At 41.5% G+C, this 20,694-nt stretch overlaps 2 protein-coding genes across 6 annotated transcripts in view; both read right to left on the bottom strand.

Annotated features, from left to right (window-relative positions):
• Nucleotides 1–1,415: 1,415 nt before the first annotated feature.
• The window catches only part of RNF220 (ring finger protein 220), a 382,422-nt gene continuing 363,143 nt past the window's right edge, over nucleotides 1,416–20,694 (bottom strand). For all 5 annotated transcript variants that reach the window (XM_034414914.2, XM_034414912.3, XM_034414911.3 and 2 more), the window contains one exon: nucleotides 1,416–4,539. In XM_034414914.2, the coding sequence (XP_034270805.1) occupies nucleotides 4,468–4,539 (72 nt within the window). In that variant the 3' untranslated portion in view covers nucleotides 1,416–4,467. The remainder of the gene's footprint in view (nucleotides 4,540–20,694) is intronic.
• Nucleotides 16,368–18,127, bottom strand: LOC148114596 (uncharacterized). The gene has a single exon (XM_087888807.1). The coding sequence runs from the start codon at nucleotides 18,125–18,127 to the stop codon at nucleotides 16,400–16,402; it is 1,728 nt and encodes a 575-aa protein (XP_087744933.1). The 3' UTR covers nucleotides 16,368–16,399.

The raw sequence follows: 20,694 nt of genomic DNA, 5'->3' as shown, positions 1-20,694 counted from the left end.
TTACTTAATGGAATTCTGCTTGCATTGGAGGGAGAGGGATATAGAAATATAGAATCATACAGGTAATCCTTTGGCTTTAATGGCAATTGGGATGGGAACTCTGTCACTAAGCGATCCAGTAATAGAATGCAATGTCCCATGACAGCATTGCTCAGCAATGGCTGCCATAAATGGTTGCCATAAATGAGGACCTTGTAGATCACTGAAGGTCTCTTTTGATCACAACTTCCTGATGAGCTCCCTGTTGACTTTGCTTGTCAGCATCACTTCTAGTAAGAAGCTACTGATGAAATTATTTTTTATATATAAAATATATAAATATTGTGTATATTTAAACATATACACAATATGTTTACTTACAATTAATCTAATTTTCTGGATTGTACAACACATGGAGTTAAGTAAATAATCACAGTGGTTGGGCTTCTGCTAGTTAAAATATGGTAAGATTACTATGTGGTTCAGGATCTCATCTGATTTCAGGTATAGCCGGGTCTCGCCTTCAATTTTACCACCTTGCAGAACTAGTATGAAGAACCACATTTGCAATCAAATTATGTTCATTTAGTAATATTCTAGTGTTAAACTAGAAATTTCTTGTATACACAACAAGATTTAAAAGAGCAACTCAGTATTGGAAGAGGGAAAGTATTGGAGCAAAAGTATTGGAGGAATTCTTGTTTTGCAGGACTTGTGCTAGCAGGCATGAAGATAACCATATTTCCTTTATAATTACCTGTTTTATTGTTTATTAAAAACAATATTATTCAACTGCTATGCAAAATTGAATAATTTTCACATTGTTTCTGGAATATGTCAGAGGAATGATAGGTAAGGCGTATGTTTTGTAATTTTGCAGCTGGCTACAATGACCAGAAGGATTGTAATTGATTTTTGAAAAAATGAAGTGGACTTTCTAACAGTTTATTGGTTACATGTAAACTGCATAAAAAACTGTAATAGTTAAAAATAGAATAGAAAAAGGCAAATAATTGAAAGCAGAAAAAGGGCTAATAGTCATTTGATATCCATTGTGCTACAAAGGACTCACAAGGATGTACAATTACTGATTATGATTTAAAAGCGACTATATGCGAGAGGGAGAGCCAGTTGGTTGTAGTGGTTAAACAAATTATGACCCAGAAGACTTGATTCTAGACTCACCTTAGGCACAAAACCAGCTGGGTGTCCTTGCACTGATCACTTTCTCAGCCTCAGGAAGCAAGCAATAGCAAACCACTTCTGAAAAACCTTCCCAAGAAAATTGAGGGATTTATCCAGGTGGTTGCCTGGAATCAACACTTGTGTCTTTAAGTCAAGACACAAACCCACACACAAATTCCAAGAGAAGCACCTGATCTTGAAACTGACTAAGAGATAAAACTAACAAGCAAGTAGAAGACTGGAAGCACAACTTGGAAGCTTTTATATTCATTTAATTAATGTCAATGTAGTTTACAAACGGGAATGACAAGTACCTTTTTATAGAATATACATCGACACACAATCATTGACACAACTTTAATACCACCTTGTGCAGCTGGGAATCTTTGGGCAAAGACAGTTCATTTATTTTCAAGCTCATTGAGGGAAAGGAGGGAGTAGCTACAGAGTTCTGCAAAATGTACCTTTTCCAGAGAAGGAAATTAACGAGTTAGGTTTTTTGCATCTGTCTTAACATGTTTCTCTGCTCTCCTTACTCCTCAAGAAATAAAAATGTAGGGTCAGATTTAGGTTTAAAAATAAATGCTAATAGTTATATGTGGTTTTACATATATTCATTTGGCTTAGAATTAGTCCACAGGACCAGAAAAAGCTCTTTATTCCCAGTGCCAACTTGCTGGAACATCAAGGACGAACCTTTTCAGTTTATTGTTTAACAGATCGGGGAAAAGAGTAACTGTGCACTTAATGTCCCAGCAAAGACTGTTTGATTGTATTGGGCAAGCAGGTTTTTGAGCGACACATGGTATCATCCCCATTACAATAGATTTAGGAAGGTATAAGTGCTATACAGTTGTGGAATCTTGCGCCCAAACAAATAGTATTCTAGATGCTTTATGGCTCTTGTAAACTGTCGCACCTTTAGGATGCCAGATCAATATTTGCTTGAACCAATTGCCCCCCCACCTTCCTACCCACCTCCAACAACTAATACAAGCTACAAATCAGCCTTCAATATGTTGCTTAGCTGCTACAACGTTTTTGACAGAGACACACTGGTTCAGATAGTTTTGGGTATTCTGGAGCTCAGAATTACCTAAGGATAAAAAATAATTCTCCATAAGACAATTGTTATGTATATGGGGATGAAACTGTGTCATAAGAGGCTGATTGACAACAGATGTCTTCAACTTGCATTCAGTGCATACTCAATTTGGCTCAATAGGAATAAAGAATCCTGGACTGGGAAAAAAACCTTGTGGTCTAATCAGTATCATGCCAAAGGTTTTCCCAATAAGCATGATAATCTAGCCAGATGTTTTAGTGCAATCATGTCCTTCTGAGGCTTAAATCCACAAATATAGTATAAGATGGAATTAACAAAAAAAGAGAGAAAGTTATTTAGTAGACCCAGGGCCATAGTTCCATTAATTTTCACGCTGTAACCCCAGTTTAAATGGTGATGTATAGGCTTATTTGCCTGTCAGCATCAAGCAGGCTGATAACTTCCTGTCAGAATTTATAACAACTTTGTAAAGTGTTCCCTGAATGGACTACAAAATGGCATGTTTGGCGATGCATGCAAAAACTGTAAGGTTTTTTTTAAATTAAGGCAGGTAGTGGTTCACAGGTTATTTTCAAAATGCAGAACAAAGGGCTAAGAAAATGTTTCTGTAAGGAATGCTGAGGAAATGAATGGAATCTAAATTAATCTAATTTTGAACAAACCCAGATTACATTCCACCATTACCACAGTCCAAGCAGAAGTGACAAAAGGAGGAAGCAAAACTGGCACATACCTATTTCCTTTTCAAAATGAAACATGAACATCTGAAAATTAAATGAAACAGCTGTTAAGAAAAATATTCCAGAGTAGAACAGACTGCCAGTAGCTGGACCTGGAAACATGTCAAAGCAGAATGCTAAAGATTCTGCCAGAGGTATGATAGAACATTGCGTGTTTTTCTGCATTTATTTTGGGGCCCTGTTCAAATTTAATTCTTGTAAGTTTGCAGGTTGACGAATACAATTACATTTGGACAAAAGATAGCTTTAGCTTTCACAAGACTAATTGGCCTGAACACAGCTACGCTAACAATTCCATCTGTAATAGACAAAGACCACTGTTTTCTGCTTCGTGTAAGTGTCTATCAGAGTTTACCACTAATGATGTCCATTGTTACTAAGGCAGTTGCAACACTCCTAGATGGCACATCTGGAACCCAAAAATTAAAACATGGCTGAAACTTCATATGATTGCCAAAACTTTACAAGATTTCAGACATGTTTTTTTAAAAAAAATATTTTGGTGCCTGTGCCATCATAGAGGGCTGCATAAGAATGTTTATTGCCTGAAAAGTCTACTGACGCCTGCTATGACTTTTCTCACAGGCAATGGGGTAAGCTTGCACATTTATGTTTTCCCAAGTGAAAAAATGGAAAAGGGTTTCAGTGAAGTAAGTATTTTATATAAATAGCCCATTTAACTTTAACAAATGAAGGAAAACCTGTTTTATTCTATTTTCCCCAGAAGTCATGTAAGTTATGGCCGAAACTACGAATTGTTAATTTCATATCTGAATGAGGAAATATACACCACAGAACATTAAACCATTTATATTATATATATGTATAATATATATTTATATACTTTTTTTAAACTAATGACTTTAATGCAAAAACTCTGCAGAACCAAGAAAAATATGGGTTTAATGTTCTCTGCTTATTTTTTCTCTTCTTTTTTTTAAAAAAAGTCACCCCACCCCCACCCCCGGAAAAAATAAAAAGGAAAACATTAGTATGTAACGTTGGAGTCTATCCCATTTATACACAACATTGTAAACATATAGTCTATATTACATGTGCTTCATTCTGCCTTTGTGGATGTGAAGGTAAAAGTTTTTCTTTTATTAAAAAAATCCACTAGAACACCACAAATAAAAAGAGGGTGGGAAGGAGGCTGCAGATTACAGGCTTTGACATTTCCTGCGGTGGAAGATCCAGCACCTTCTCATGCTTCCCTGAAAGGTCTTGCAAGTTGTCCACGATGGAACCCCAACTCTTGGAGAAACGGGACAGACGTGGAACAGCAGTTTGTAAAAAAGGAAAAACGAATCACAATAAGGATTCTGGTTTGGCCTTCTTGTGGAGTGGGCAGCACCAGTGACAGGTTCGGAAGCAGAGGCATCGTGCAGCTCCCTTAGCCTCTAGTCCACTTTTGGAGTCTTTAACTTCAAGTGTCTGTGTTGCTGCCACTCTTTTTCCCTAGTCCCCATAGTTCAAGCATCTCAGCAGCCATCTTTTTCATAAGTAAATGCGCCTGAGGTCCCCTGGTGAGGTGATGGTATTGCACTGAGGGCACAACTTCTTGGCACCCTGCGAAGGATTGAGAGAAGAGTTATTAAACACAAGGATGCTACCTCAGTCATATCGTAACACAAGAACTAAAAGGAAGTAGTTAGAAATGGTAAACTGTATTCAACCATTACAGGAAACAGGCTGTAAATGGTAACCTCCATGAATACTATACAACTCAAAACTAAATCCCTCTGAGATGCTATGCATGCAAGAAATCTCTCAAACATTGCACAACTGAAAAAATTATGTATAAGAGAAAAGCATATAAAATTCTCTCCAAATTCAGAGACCAGTTATAAGAATGCTTACTTGAGGTTATTTCTGCCAAAGACAGCAATACCAGGTATTAGAGCTGAGCATATATTTACTTTTTCAACCGAAGAAAATGGTATATCTGTTAATTTTTGTTGAACAAATAATTGCAAAGTCAAATTTCCAAGGTTTTTTTGTTCAATTAACATTACCTTTAGCTTTGTATGTAGTTTGAATGAAGATAAAATTGTGACTACATCCACATAGATTAAATAAAGATAAAAAAAGATAAATATTCAGTGAGGCATACTTTTTCTCACAATGGTGAATCATTTGTCAATTAATCTGATGGATTAATTTTAAATCTCAGAATTAGGATAAAAATATCTGAGTTGTCAGCCGATTGGTAGGTATGCTAGAAAGCAGGTGAGAAAATGAAGTCAACAATTATAGCAACCCATCCTTTAGAAATAAATATAATTTGGAAAGGACTCTGAAATGCAGCATGGTGAAATTTAAAGTTAGCCTCTAACTTGGCTGGTTCCCTGCCTATGATCCTATTTCTCTCTTGTCAATATATATTCAAATATTCCCCAGCAAAATTAATGGGGTGTGGTATCTATACGAGTTCCCAGCTGGCATAGATAATGGTCTCAAATAGGCTTGTCTGAAGCCATTGTAGAAATGTCACATCTTTGGGTCCAACAGACAAAACTGGCTTGGATAAAGTGGGACCTTCAAAAGTGAAGTTTCTCCTCCTGGTAGAAAATATCCTCTACCATATCTTCACGCCAGGCAACAACACCCAAATTAGAACAAGTACTTTTAGAAACCAAGAAAAATCTGACTGGTAGTTGAAATTTCTCTTAGAACCTTTTACAATTTTTGCCTTTACAGTGTCTTAGGAACTTCAGACTCTCATCTTCTGTAATTCTCTCATACACAATATGTAATATGAACACACACAAACGTATGTGGTGAAAAATCTGAATTATGATCTTAATGCAGTCATTTTTCTATAAACAGAAGAGTTCCACCGGCAGAACAGGACAACAGCTAAGCTTTGTTTATCCCCAACAAAGGGGATACCTGATGGTGCAAAGGGGAAGGGGAATCAAGAAAAAAAAATTCTGCCTCCCTATCTAACAACAAGAGAAATACTCCACTTGGGAATGGAGTATAGGAAAGTTAACACTCTGAATGCATTCCTAGAAGAATGTTTAAAGTCTTAGCTAAATTTAGATATAGAAGACACATTCTCAAATGTTTATTCGGTGAATTTATCTTGCACAAAAATTTATTACAGCCAAATCTCTAGATGATTTAAAGACATATTGTATTCTAACAATACTAATAATACAAATGCTTGTATGCAACTACACAAGATTGAGTAATGAAACAAGATTTTTAAAAAAAGTTTAATGTGAATAACATTCTCAGAACAGACAGCCTTTCTGAGCCATATAGTGTATCAGAGTGTTGAATACAGAAGTATAAGACCTCTCAATTATATCCAAGAATAAAGGCTGGTGCAATATATTGTTCGTTTGAAAACTTGCTGAGCTATTTTAAATTTAAATATTCTCAATTCCACATGAAACACAACTCAGACACATGCACTGACACAGAGTCAATGAAAAAAGATTTCCTTTCCAATTCCCATGTAGATCACTAGCCAGTTGTGATTGCTAAACATTTATTTTGAAATAAAAACAGTGAAATAATATGCCACACCTGTTGAATGGATGAATGAATGAATGAATATATGAATAAACACACACACACCACAACATAACGTAACCCAAAAAAAATCAGAAATGTTCTACTCCTTTCATCATGACCCATGGAAAAGTCTTGATGAGTAACAGAAGTATATGCTGAGTGAAGGCCACCTCAGGCTTTCCATTATAAACTTAAGTTTTCCAGGTTTTATAAAACATGGCTGTAAAATGTAGCTCCAGGGTAAAACACAGCACCAAAAAGAAATAATTAAGAGAAGTTTTTTGTTTACCTCGTACATTCTTAATTAAAATTTGGCAGATATTGATTCTGAAAGTTGATTAATCATTTTGGGGAGTTCAAAAAATAATGAGTACAGCCCACTTTTAAAGTCATTACTTCTCACACAATATCAGAAGAACAGTGCCTTGACAAAAGAGCAGGGAATTTTGCTTTAAATTTTAAAACGTGAAAGCTGAACATTCACAGTCCAGGTTAGAATAGAATAGAATAGAATAGAATAGAATAGAATAGAATAGAATAGAATAGAATAGAATAGAATAGAATAGAATAGAATAGAATAGAATAGAATAGAATAATAGAATAGAATAGAATAGAATAGAATAGAATAGAATAATAGAATAGAATAGAATAGAATAGAATAGAATAAGTGTGATCAGACACCCAAGGAATTTGTCTCCGGTACATAAGCTCACAGTGTACATATGAACAGCAAATAATAGGTTGTCTAGAAAAGAAGAAAGTTGGCCACTGCAGATTATTTAGATAAAAGCTGATCTGCACCAACTGCAAGAGAAGTACGTGGTCAGCAAATGTGCATTAGATAAAAACAGTTTTAAACATATGAAACTGTAAAAAAGTACATTGGTTAAAAGATTCTGAAATTAGCACTTTCATGTTCCTAATGTATGAGCAATGCTATTCACCCCAAATGCACATGATGCATTGAAGAGAGATGCAAGGAAAGAAGGATTTCAAGTAAACTAAGTAGCAGCATAATTTAATATGTTTATCAAAGTGAAGGTAAACACTAGGTATTTTCTATCCTTTTGAATTGATCAGCAAATCTCAACATTTTAAGAATGTTATCAGTACCATCATAAATTGATCACCATGGAAGAATGCCCATTTACAAACTAGAACCAGTTATGAGAGTTGGTAGTTTTAAAAGATACAGGAAAGCAAACTGAAGAAATTAAAGATAACTTGTCCCAAATACAAGATAAAGAGGGAGTTGAACTTTAGAACACAAAATGATTTCTTTTGAAGTGTAATTTTTGATTTCACAGAAAGACGATGAGGGGAAAAAAGTTTCATTGTAAATATGCAGTAAAGGTAACATCTGAATTTTAACACAAATCTTTAAAATTTCAATTGTTTTCTTGTTCAAAATGATGCTCACTTAGCCTCAAAACTCATACTCTCAGCAGAGAAGATCCATTCCCTTAAGTTAAAGCTCTTTTTTTTCACTAGAGATTCATTGATATTTTCATCATCTTGACCCATGAAATTGAATCATTAAATTTTATCATGACTTCATTAATTTCCACTCTTTCACCCCCATCAGCCTCAGCCTAGACTTAACTACAAAAAAATCTTACTTCAGTGATGTCACTATAAAACCATACAATGAACCCATAAACATTATTTTATACAGGGAACCTATAGAAAGTCATACATGCCACTAGTTCCCACCTAGAACATATCACCAAATCATTTTAGTCTGTTTCTATGCTATGACCACATTTATTCTGAATCACTTGACAGAGTTGTTCAACTGATGAAATGAATCCCAGCATTTAGAAGACTGAATTATTCACCCAACCAAAACAATAGACAAATCAATACAACCAGATCAATTCCCAGGGAGGATCTATACAACTGGTTGTCACCCACACCTCACAGCTAAAACCACTCAAACACATTATTAAGCTACAGTCCATACGAAACAAATGACATTATACTTTTTCAGGCATTCTGTGACAAGCCCATACTTGCATACAACCACCCAACATATATCCATATACTCATAAGTAAGAAGGAACAGCAGAACAATGATACCACATAAGAATTAGATCCTGCAATAAACCCAGATGTCTATTCTGCCCTCAAATCATATGCCTCAAGAAATATACACATAAGATTATAGCTGCCTTCACATACTCATCCTCCAAAGTGATATGTATACCATCATCAGCAAGCAATACCCTTCTGGATCCCACATAGGACAAACAGGACAAGCTTTGCACAAAAGAATTAGTGGATACAAGTTTGACATTAGAATTCAAAGCAAGGATGAAATAACATCAGTGCATTGTAATTTCCCAGGACATTCCATTGTAGATTTCAAAGTAACTGTTTTGGAAAAGTGGGACTTTAACAGTACCATTAAATGAGAAACTATTGAACTCATATTTCAAAAGGTTTCACACAATCTCAGAAGGTCTCAACAAGCACAATGGGTTTCTAACATATTACAGTTGTTGACTCATAAGATAAATGTAAAGTGTAAGCTTTATCTGCATAACCTAACCTATCTATCTTACCTACCGTTCCTCCTCCACCTTATTCCAGGGGTGAAATGCTCCCGGTTTGGACTAGATCGCCCGATCCGGTAGCGATGGAGGTGGGTGGTTCGGAGAACCGGTAGCAAAAATCCCTGCCCCCCTCCATGCCCAGCTGAGCTGCATAATCATCAGAGGCTTTTTTTTTTTACTTTTAAAAGCATTTTTTCTACAACCTCTTCGGCCGAAAAAATGCTTTTAAAAGTATTAAAAAAAGCCTCTGATGATCGCACGGCTCAGCTTGGATCATCAGAGGCATTTAAAAGAAAAAAACCCTTTCTTTCTTTTAAATGCCTCTGACGATCCAAGCTGAGTTGCCTGATCGTCAGAGGCATTTAAAAGAAAGTAAGTTCTGGGATCCTCAGAGCCTTTTGAAAGCATTTTTTTACAACCTCTTCGCTGAAGAGGTTGTAGAAAAAATGGTTTTAAAAGTAAAAAAAAAAAAAAAAAGGCCACGCCCACCATCACTACCCCCCCCCAAGCCATGCCCACAGAACCGGTAGTAACAAATTTTAGATTTCACCACTGCCTTATTCCAATTTAAATCTTACATTAGTCTATCCAGTCAATGCTGCTGCTCCCAAAAACTTGTAACTTTTCATAAAATTTGTTAGAAAAGCTCCTGCCCTCCTTCAGTCCTCTTAGTTACTTAGTTCTATCTTTGGAATTATTACTCTCAAGCTAAATTTCTTCTAGGATTACCACTCTGAAACTCTCTTCTTCGTCACTTATACTCAAGACCAAAACACTCTCCCTGTCCCTAGTGATTTGTCTCATTTCTTTATTTAGGTCTGTCTCTCACTTCATCTTTTCACTTAATCCTCATTGGCCTCATCGTGTGATTCTCATTCTTATTGCACTGTTACACTGCCTCTGTTCCTAATATTTCCTTTTATTTGGCAGTGACACATGGGTCAATAGCAATCTTCTGAGAGGAGAGATAACTCAGGAGGCACTCAGGAGCCTTTATTTGCTCACCATCTCTACTTTCTAATAATATTTGAGTTCACTTGGCCCAAAAACCATTTGGAGAAGAAAGCAATGAGGTAGTCAGATTGGTTGATAATACTTTTCAAAGTAGCTAAAAACCGAAGAAGAGAGTAAAGCACTCCAAAAGGATCTCTCTAAAACTGGTTGAATGATCAAGCAAACTGCAAATGCAAGTTGGTTTTAATAAGCCACCTTGAGTCTTCGGAGAAAGGCGGCATACAAGTTGAACAAACAAACAAACAAACAAACAAACAAACAAATAAATAAATAAAGCATACTGTGTCCAGGTTGTCCTCAACATATGATTGTAATGGAGCCTGGAATTAAAAGTTGTAAGTTATTGCCATGGCAAGTTGAGGCATCACATGACCGGATTCGAACTTACAATAATTTTTATGATGGTCATTAAACAAATCCACTTTCACCAATGTACATTTCCCCCTGGAAATTAGAAGTAAATGCCAGAAACTGGCAAAAACCGTCACAAATAGTGATCACATGATGGCAGGATGCTACAAATGGCCATAAAGATGAATTGGCTGCCAAGTGCCCAAAATACAATCATGTGTCCACAGGGGTGTGTGTGGTCACTGTAATTCCGAAAATGGGTTTTGTCTGTTGTAATTTTGATTGGCTGTTTAAGTGACCAGCTGTATTCCATCGCAGGAAATTCCAAATTCCATGGCAGGAACTATTAGAAAAGGAACCGAGTATAAAAATGCCAACTTTTTAATATGATATCATTATAAAATATGTATGATAGGTGGGCATCTGGGATATTTCTTTTTTGTATTTTATCTTAATCAGTGTATATTTTCAGGAGATAGGTAGAATAATGTTCTCAGTATCTGGAATTATGGACGATTTTCTTTAAACAACATCACTTTCCAGACAGTACCCTATTTAAGAATCAAACAAAGTATTTATAAGGGGTCCTTGGTGCTCTCTGAGCTTGGTTGTTTTCTTGCAAACATTTCATTACCCAAACTAGGTAACATCATCAGTGCTATTGATGTTACCTACTTTGCATAATGAAATGTCTGCAAAAAAAACAAACAAAACAACCCCCCCCCCAAAAAAAAACAACCAAGCTCAGAGAGCACCAAGGACCTCTCATTTCAACCCTAAATTACAAATATTCTCCTTTATTCAGGCTGCTGGTTTGAGCTCCTAGCTTAGCAATTTGGTTGCAAATGTTTCATCACCATTCAAGGAGACATCGTCAGTGTGTTTTGAATTATGCTCATCTGTCAGAACACAGGTCTTTAAATACCTTTTTATGAGATACAAATTAGTCTGAATGTTGTTTGTTCCGATATTTCTGAGTCACGGTTTGATTTCAGACTGTTTGATTGGCTGGCTGTTGTTGCTGGGCTGTAGTTAAGTATTGTCTGTGCGATGCAGATTAGGATTAGAGTGGGTGCTTCTGAGTCATGGTCTGGTTTTGGCTTGTTTGAAGGTTTGCAGGACTGGCTGTTGTTACTGAGATGTGGTCTGATTTCTTGTGAGCCGATGGGTTTTTAATTTTGTTGCTGTGTATTGGGGTGCCTGTTTGTTCGTTTTAAATGCTACCTTCGGGATCATGGTTGATGCAGTTCTTTCGTTCTCAGCGATTGGTAGACTGGGTCGATGTCAGTGTAATTATTGATTTATTGATGGAAAACCAGGCTTCAAGGAATTCTCTTTCTCTCCTGGATTTCATCTGGGTTACAACTGTAGTCCTGGTTAGGTCAAATTTGTTACCTTCTGAATCTTTGTGGACTGACATGAGGGATAGTGGGTCATATCTTTTGATAGCCAGGAAGTGTTCATGCAGTTTGCTTGATAGCTTTCTTCCTGTTTGTCCAAACCAACAGCCTAATTACCAACCGAAGCTACTAATATTCAAACACATTTCATTCTCCTTTATTGGCAAGGTATTTTTAATTATAATAGCCTTCATTTTTTGATTCTTCCTGGCTCTGAATTTTACTGATAGACTGATAGGATTAGGAAATAAAGATGCTTTGTATTGAATTGGTTATTAGTTGTTAATGTCTGCTCTGCATTAGGAGGGCAACTGATGAAATGTGTGACATTATCATTTAGTAAAAACTGATTTAATATCAATTTAATAGCACTATTTCCATGATGATATCATCTATTAATATCTGTGCAGTTTGCTATAGACACCACTGTAGCAGCTTCAAATGAACCCTTTTCATTTCACGTGTCCATGACCAAAGCCTTTTTTCTTGAAGAATCTGGGCATTTTATTCATTAATATTGTCATCCAAATTAATCTGCAGGTGATACTTCCACTGTAACAATGCTACAATTCTCAATTTAAAAAAAAATTATCCAAACTACCTTGTTTCCCCCAAAATAAGATATCCCCTGATAATAAACCCAATTGGGCTTTTGAGCCCATGGCAATAAGGCCAAGCATTTATTTCAGGATTCAAAAAAATATAAGACAGGGTCTTATTTTTGGGAAAACATGGTACAAAATATATAAAAAATTTAAGGAAGATAAGACCATCCAATTACTTCATTGTGTGCTCAAATTTTACATTTTCAGGAGGTTTCTTACTGAAGTAATGGACAGCAGTGGCATGATATAGAATTTGTGCCAACTGTAATGTCAAGTTAAGGGCATGTGCTGAATGAACTGTATCACTAACATATAATTTTTTTAAAGTTGATGCAAATCCTAAGCAGGAAGTCTGCTGGAATTTGGTGAAGCTTAGTTTTCAACTTCTGTACAAATGTCACTTTCTACAAACGGGGAATACTGATGCCACTTCTGTCCCAAATTACTTTTATATCCTGGTTTTGAAATAGAGGATACAACTGATTATGGGGAATGGGGATAACTAGTAAACAATTATAGAATTGGGTTCAGTGTATTATCTTCTTGTTCTGAATGTTTCATTATCAGACTAGGTAACATCATCAACAGGATTAGTGTATTATTGAATCAGTGTGTTATCATTACCATCTAAATAATAACAGATCTGTTGTATTCTATAGAAGGGGCGTTGGTCTTACCTGAGACGCACCTTCTCGTTGGGTGGAGACAGCAGCCAGGATGGGTGTGGTCATCTGTTAGGCCGATAGACTGAGCCCATCAAATTTGCTAAGTCCCGCCCTTGTTACCGGGCAAACCCAGCTTTTGGCGAGGACAAGAAGACAGGCTCGGCGTGTGGGACACCAAGAACATGGTAGAGAAAAAGGAGACAGGTAAGAAACCCAAAAAGGGGCCAGACTGGCGAAAGAGAGGGAGGGTCTGGCTGCTGTCTCCACCCAACGAGAAGGTGCGTCTCAGGTAAGACCAACGCCCCTTCTCCATTGTGGGTGGAGACAGCAGCCAGGATGGGACATGCCAAAGATCCACGTCCCTACAGTTGGGTGGGACCAGTCTGGTCCGAAGTACCCCCCCCAGAGACAACTCGTTGTAATACTCTACGACCAAAGGCGGCATCTGCTGAAGCAAATTTGTCAATCTTATAGTGTTGAATGAATGGAGAAGGCGATGTCCATGTAGCCGCTCTGCATATTTCGAGCAATGAGGCCTGAGTAGCCCAGGCTGCCGATGTCGCAGCGCTGCGGGTAGAATGTGCCGTCACTCGAGATGGTCTCGGGAGAGATCGTAACTCGTATGCTTTGGATATCGTCTGCCGGATCCACCGGCCAATGGTCGATGAAGACACCTTGGAACCCAAGGACACTGGTAAGAAAGAGACAAATAGGGCCTCCGCTTTTCGGAAATCCGCCGTCCGCTTAATATAGATCCGTAGGGCCCGTCGGACATCCAAAGAGTGCCACCTTCGTTCAAGTCCGTGGTTTGGATGAGGACAAAAGTTGGGCAGGATAAGTTCCTGCATACGATGGAAGGTGGTATTCACTTTGGGTACAAAGGTTGGGTCCAAGCGGAGAACCACACGGTCGGCATGGAACACACACAGGTCCTCCCGAATTGAAAGAGCGGCTAATTCAGAAATGCGTCGGGCTGAGGTGATTGCAACCAAAAAGGCGACTTTGCACGTCAAAAGGCGAAGGCTCGTCGTGCGTAAAGGCTCGTATGGAGCTGACGTAAGGGAATTTAGAACGACCGAAAGGTCCCAAGTTGGATATCTGTGCAACACAGGAGGGGAAAGGTTTGTAGCCCCTCGCAGAAATCGGCGGATTAAAGGGTGTTGTGACAAAGACGATAAAGACCCAACAGTAAGGACCGATGAAATTGCCGCCACTTGTCTCCGCAATGTGTTGGGGGACAGTCCTTTGTGAAGACCTTCTGTTAAGAAGACAAGAATATTTACGATGGAAGCCTGGAGAGGGCAAACCCCTGCCTGATCACACCAGGCACAGAATGACTTCCAAGTGGCCGAATAAATCCGGTCTGTGGACGGCCTTCGCGACGCTTGAATAATGGAAATCACGTCTGCAGGAACGTTGACCTTCCCAAGCGCATGCCGCTCAATCGCCAAGCGGTCAGACGGAGCCACTGCAGGTCTGGGTGCGTTAAGGTCCCTTGGGTTAGAGCGTCCTGCGGTTGAGGCAGTTGCCAAGGTTGGTCTATCGACAAAGACACGAGGTCCGCAAACCAAGGTCTGCGTGGCCAATGTGGAGCCACCAGAATGACCTCCGCCTGTTCCATCAACAACTTGCGAACTACCCGGGGAAGCAGAGAAACTGGAGGAAAGGCGTATAGGAGCCCTGGGGGCCACAGGCAGCGGAGAGCATCGACGGCCTCTGCCTGAGCCGACGGGAATCGTGAGATGAACCGCGGTAGCTGAGCATTGACCGACGAGGCAAAAAGGTCGATCACCGGCATCCCGAAATGCATCGTGATCTGATGGAAGAGCCGAGGACTGAGACGCCACTCCGCATGGTCCAGCCGCTGACGGCTGAGCCAGTCGGCTTGCAGATTGGTGACACCGGAGATGTGTTCTGCCCGCAACGAAGCCAGATGGATTTCCGACCAGAGACCCAACCGTAATGCTTCCGACATCAGAGAGAGAGACCGAGTGCCTCCCTGACGGTTGACATGGGCCTTTGCGGTGATATTGTCCGTGAGGACCAGAACGTGGGAGTTGGAGACAAGATGATGAAAGGCCCGAAGTGCCAGGTAGACCGCACGTAGTTCCAACCAGTTGATGGAGCGATGGGATTCGACGGCAGTCCAGACACCTTGAGCCAGGTGGCCCCGACAATGAGCACCCCAGCCCTGGAGACTGGCGTCCGTTGTCACCACCAATCTCTGCGGATCAAAGAAAAAACAACCTCGAGAAAGTGCCGGAGACCGCCACCACCGTAAGGACCTAATTACCTTCCTAGGGACAGAAACCTTCACGGGAGAGGTACCTCTACCCGCTTTCTGCAGAGGCAACAGGAACCACTGAAGTTCCCTCGAGTGCAACTGGGCCCAAGGAACTATTGAAATGGCCGAAATCATCTTGCCCAGGAGTTGTGACAGAATCAAGGGAGAGGAGGATGCAGCTCGTTCAACTCTGGAGACAAGGGATCTTAAACTCTCCTGTCTCTCGCGCGAAAGGAAAACTCTCCCCTCAACGGAATCTATCAGGGCCCCCAAGTGAACCAGATTAGTAGAAGGAACTAACTGGCTTTTCTCCAAATTAACTGAAAACCCATGGGCAGCGAGGGCATGGAGGGTGAATTGGAGATCGGAGGCAGCTTGTTGGGGAGTAGAAGACAAAATCAGAATATCGTCTAGATAGCATTGCAGACGAATAGACTTAGCCCTAAGGGAAGCTGCCAGGGCAGCTAGTACCTTGGTAAAGGTACGGGGAGCCGAGGAAAGGCCAAAGGGCATGGCCCGATACTGAAAATGGCGCCCCCCGTAACAGAACCGAAAAAACTTCCTGTGGGAGGGACGGATGGGGATGTGGAGGTAGGCCTCAGTGAGGTCTATAGAAGAGAGGAGATCGCCCCTCCTGACACCGTCTAGGATAGATTTTAGGGAGTGCATTTTAAACTTCCGGTATAAGACATACCGGTTGAGACGCTTAAGGTCCAGAATGGGTCTCCACCCCCCCGAGGACTTGGGAACGAGGAAGACACGGGAGTAAAATCCCGTGCCGCATTCACTCACGGGCACCGGCTGAATAGCCCTGATAGAAAGAAGGTGCTTAACCGCCGAATCCATAAGGGATCGTTTCTGGAAGTCATTAGAAAGCGGACAGCGTACAAAGGACCTCGGAGGAGGGGAAAGGAATTCAATGGCCAACCCAGATCTTAAGGTGGCCAGGACCCATTTATCCGATGTGGAGCCCTCCCAAACAGGGGCGAAGAGAGCCAATCTGCCCCCTATGGGAGGGTCCGGGATGCACTTAGCGACGGCGACCGGAGAAACGACCTCCTCCCCCTCGAAAGGGCCGTTTGGTCGCAAAGGTCCTACCTCTGGAAGGTCTGTCTTGACCGCCCCGTTGTCTAGGTTGGAAATTCCCCTGTGACCTAGGAAGGGAAGGGGAGAAAGAAGAGCCGTCATACGGGTGAGATTGGGGGCGAGGAGTGTAAGGGCGGAACCTGGAATCCCCCCTGCGAAAGACAACCGGCAGGAATTTCTTCTTGTCCTTTGTCTCGGAAAGGAAGGGGTCCAAAGAATCCCCGAAAAGCTTGGAGCCCGCGAAAGGAACAGACGCCAGGCGCCATTTATGCCTGGCGTCGGCCTGCCAATGGCGCAACCAAACTAATCGACGTGCAGTAACCGAAGACGCTAGAGACTTGGCCGCAAAACGAGCGGCGTTCAAAGTAGCGTCTGCCGAAAACTGTGTGGCAGCAATAATCTTGTGTAAATCCTGTCGTATTCGCACGTCCTCCATAGGTAACGAGTCTTGTAAATGTTGAAGCCATAAGAGAGTCGTCCGATTAAAAAAGGAGGCAGTAGAAGCTGCTCGGATGGCCCATGAAGCACCTTGGTGAGCTCGTTGAAGTACGTGTTCCGCCCGGCGCTCCTCCGGACGAAGGCCTTCCTCGGGGTCACCGGGAACCGCTGAGTGAGGTAAGAGGGCCGCCACGGGAGCGTCCACAGACGGGACCTGAAGAAGAGAATCTAGATCCGGAGCGATACTGAAGTTTCGTCGATCCGCAGCCGTAGGCGTTGGAGCAGAGCCCGGTGAAGACCATTGCTTCTTGATAACATCGAGAAACAAAGGAGGAGTAGAAATGGTATCCACGGTCCTAGCTGGTTCGGCGAAGAGAGGGCTTAAATGCCCCCTAGATGCAGAATCCGAAGCCGGTAGCGGCGAAGGGGAGCTAAGCTGCGCCGTAGCAATGGCCTTATGCAGCAGGGATTTGAACAAGGCCTGGGGAAAAATACCCGTAAAGGCGGGTTGTTCAGGAGGCAGGTCATCATCCTCCGAGAGCTCCAGGTCATGAGGGTCATCAGCCGCATGCGAGGGAGATCTGCTGGCCATAGAACACATGGGTGAGTCAGGGGCGTCGATGGACAAAGCATCATCCAGATCCCCATCCCCTCGAGAATGGGAGACTACGGAACGCACCGAAGCCGGTCTCCCGGCGGACTGAAAATGTGAGGCCAACGACTGTTGGACTGCTGCAGCGATCATCTGTTGTATCTGTTCCGTGGATGGGAAGGTGTGATGTTGTGTCCCAGTTGGAACGGCCTCACTAGCAGGTTGAACTGGGGATGTTTCCGGAGGAGGAACAGAGGTCGTAGGTGCAGCCGAGCCCCACAGATCCGTCGCTGCAGTAACCGCAGGACAGTCCTGAAGGGAAAGACGATCCCCTTGAGATGCGGAATCAGCATCCATAGGGGGTTGGGTTGAGGTCGAAGGAGCCTCCTTGCCTACTGACTGAGCGCCGCTGGCCTTGGCGCAAATTTTCTTCAGGACCCTGTCCCTGCGAGCCTCCGCACGGGAAGGCAGCAATTGAGAGGGTGTCTTGCTGATCGGCTGAGAAAGGCCAGAAGGGCCTAGTCTGGAAGAAGATCCAGAGGGGACTTCTTTAGTAGCAGGAGAGCCTCCATGATGATGATGAGGACTATCAGAGCTCCTGGCCTTGTGACAGTGCTTGGATTTATGGGAAGCTTTAGGCATGATGACAGTGAGGGAAAAACTGTCAGTAGTTGACCCAAACTAGGCACAAGGTGGCACCAACAGTGAATGAGGCTCAGCACCCGTTATCACAAAAGGGAGCGCAGACACTCCACATATAATGGAGGAACAAGGCAGGCGGGGGGGAGGGGGGGCGCGAGACCCCACTCAAGAGAGTTCCCTTAGCCCAGGCACAAGCAGTCCAGAAACCAAATGGAGGATTAGAAGGGAGAGGGGGGGGCGCAAAGCTCCACCAGCAAGGAATACTCCCCTTAGGTCAGTAAGGGCCCCTATGGCCGCAGGGAATGGCGCGCAGCTCCGTTTAGGACCTCAACCAACTTTCGCGCCAAAAAACCTTTCCAGCCGCTCGAGCAGCGCTGTGGGGAGAGGCGCCTAAGCCGATGGGCTCCACCAGCTGATTTGCGCCGTTAGGAGGGACTGCGCTGTAGGATCGGCCACTAAGGGCAGCAGTGGTCACAGGGAAGGTCTGTGAGCTTCCCTCAACGCTGTTGGGAGAGTTAAACTCCACGAAGCAGCCGAAAGTGCTGACAATGAGGCAAACGGCGAACAGGAAAAAAACGGAGCTTTTTTAAAAACCAAAATGGCCGCCGGGAGGTTTGAAAAGGGGGCGCGAAGCTCCACAGACCCTAGGAATGCCCCTAAGCCCCGAAACGGCCAGCTGTGGAGGTAAAAGGGGAGCGCAATCACTCCACAATGCTCCCAGGGGTCCCCCCAACGCAAGGGAAGGGGCGCAGAGGAGTCTCCCCCCCCCCAAGTAGTCAGCAAAGCCAGTTACTGAGGGAATTGCTTACTGCCAAGTTGAAATCGAAGTCCAAAGAATATCCAATAAACAGTCCAAGTCAAACCAGAAAGGTAGTTAGGAAAAGCTGAGAAAGCAGTCAGGAAAGGAGAAATTGATCAAGAGGATCAGTCCCACACGCCTGTCTAGGCTGACAGACTGAGCCAAAAGCTGGGTTTGCCCGGTAACAAGGGCGGGACTTAGCAAATTTGATGGGCTCAGTCTATCGGCCTAACAGATGACCACACCCATCCTGGCTGCTGTCTCCACCCACAATGGAGAAAAGGAAAAGTAACACAGCTAGATATTATTGTACTTGTTGAAGTAAATTGATACTTAAAGGAAGTTACTTCATGCATTTAACATCTGATGCCAGAAAATCAAACCCCCATCCAGAACCAAGGATACCATAGTAATTCCTATCAGACAAAAACAAAGGATAACAAATGCTTGAAATTAGCATGCGTTAGTGAATACCTTGTGTTTGTTTCCCAACAGTAACTTAAATTTTGGGAGCCCTATCCTATTTTTGTGAATGTCATGTCCACTTTGCTTTCTACTTTCTTTACTATGCTACACTGTCGTCCAAGCAAACATTTAGCTAGTCATATAAAACTAAAAGATGAAAGTTAAATTTTCCCTAACAGTGAAAGAATGGCAGATGTCCAGAAGTGTTCAAGCGTGCCAAGCTCACTACTCCAGTCTCTTTTCCCCCTTTAACTTTTACCAAGTGCAACAAATTACTGCACAACAAAGGAAATACGCTGCCCTTCTAGAGCACATTTTTTCACATGTACAAATAGGATTGTACATTTTCCTAACCAAGAGGAAAATCGATTTCCGGAGCAAGGTAATATATGACCATTTTTAAATCAACCCACTCTGCCTCTGCCCACTGTTCCTCATTTGTGTTAAGAACAAACTACAAGCGTCTTTTCTGTATCCAAAATAAAAGGAGATACTTTAATTACAAGAAAGCAATATGGTGCATATGCTGTACACCATCACATTCATAAAGAAAAGGAGGAGGGAAGGGCAGCTTTAACAAGATTACACACATTGACTTTGATCAAGACACAGCAGCACAAAGGCATCCCAGGCTTTTTATTGCTGTCTTCAGGCTACATTTTAATAGTTACATTAGAAACATGTGAACACAGGCAGAAAGAGTGATTTTTTTAAAAAAAGTGAGTAAGAGAACAGCGCTTGCCTTACAAAATGTTTCCTGCAATATGTTGTCGGCTATGAGGGGAAAGCGAAGGCTGAGGAGCAGGTGAGTAGTTACATTTCCATTCCACATCTTAATTCCCTATTTTGAATGCTAGGCCACAAATAATGTGATAAAGCACATTAAACTTTGTACTTCTCTCATTTCCCCCAAAAGGAACAGTGTTTGAATTGCAGGTAATAGAGCTGAATTTTTTTCTAATCAGCAAGAGCCTAACTAGAATCAATCTTGAACAATACATTCAGAGTAAAATACAGATATTCCAATTGATATCCTTTAATAGTATCATCTTAAGGATATAGATGTAATAAATACCAATGCTTTACTTAAATAAATGCAAAATGTATAGGTAGAAATGGTATTATACTATTATTTCAGAAGTTCCCAAACTTTCTTGGTTCACAGCACCCTTAAGTGTCTTAGCAATTTTTCAGGGTGCCCCCAGCAGTTCCCAAACTATGCACTCTAGTGCTCTGGGAAGCTGCAGCAAACTCATTAACAATTCTGTTTATTAAGCAGTGAAATATTCTGTGGCATCACTGT

The sequence above is a fragment of the Pantherophis guttatus genome, chromosome 3, assembly GCF_059756535.1.
Source record: "Pantherophis guttatus breed Tessera chromosome 3, ASM5975653v1, whole genome shotgun sequence".
In the NCBI taxonomy this organism is placed as follows: domain Eukaryota; kingdom Metazoa; phylum Chordata; class Lepidosauria; order Squamata; family Colubridae; genus Pantherophis; species Pantherophis guttatus.
The sequence above is the reverse complement of the archived record's forward strand: the minus strand, read 5'-3'. Positions and strand labels throughout refer to the sequence as shown.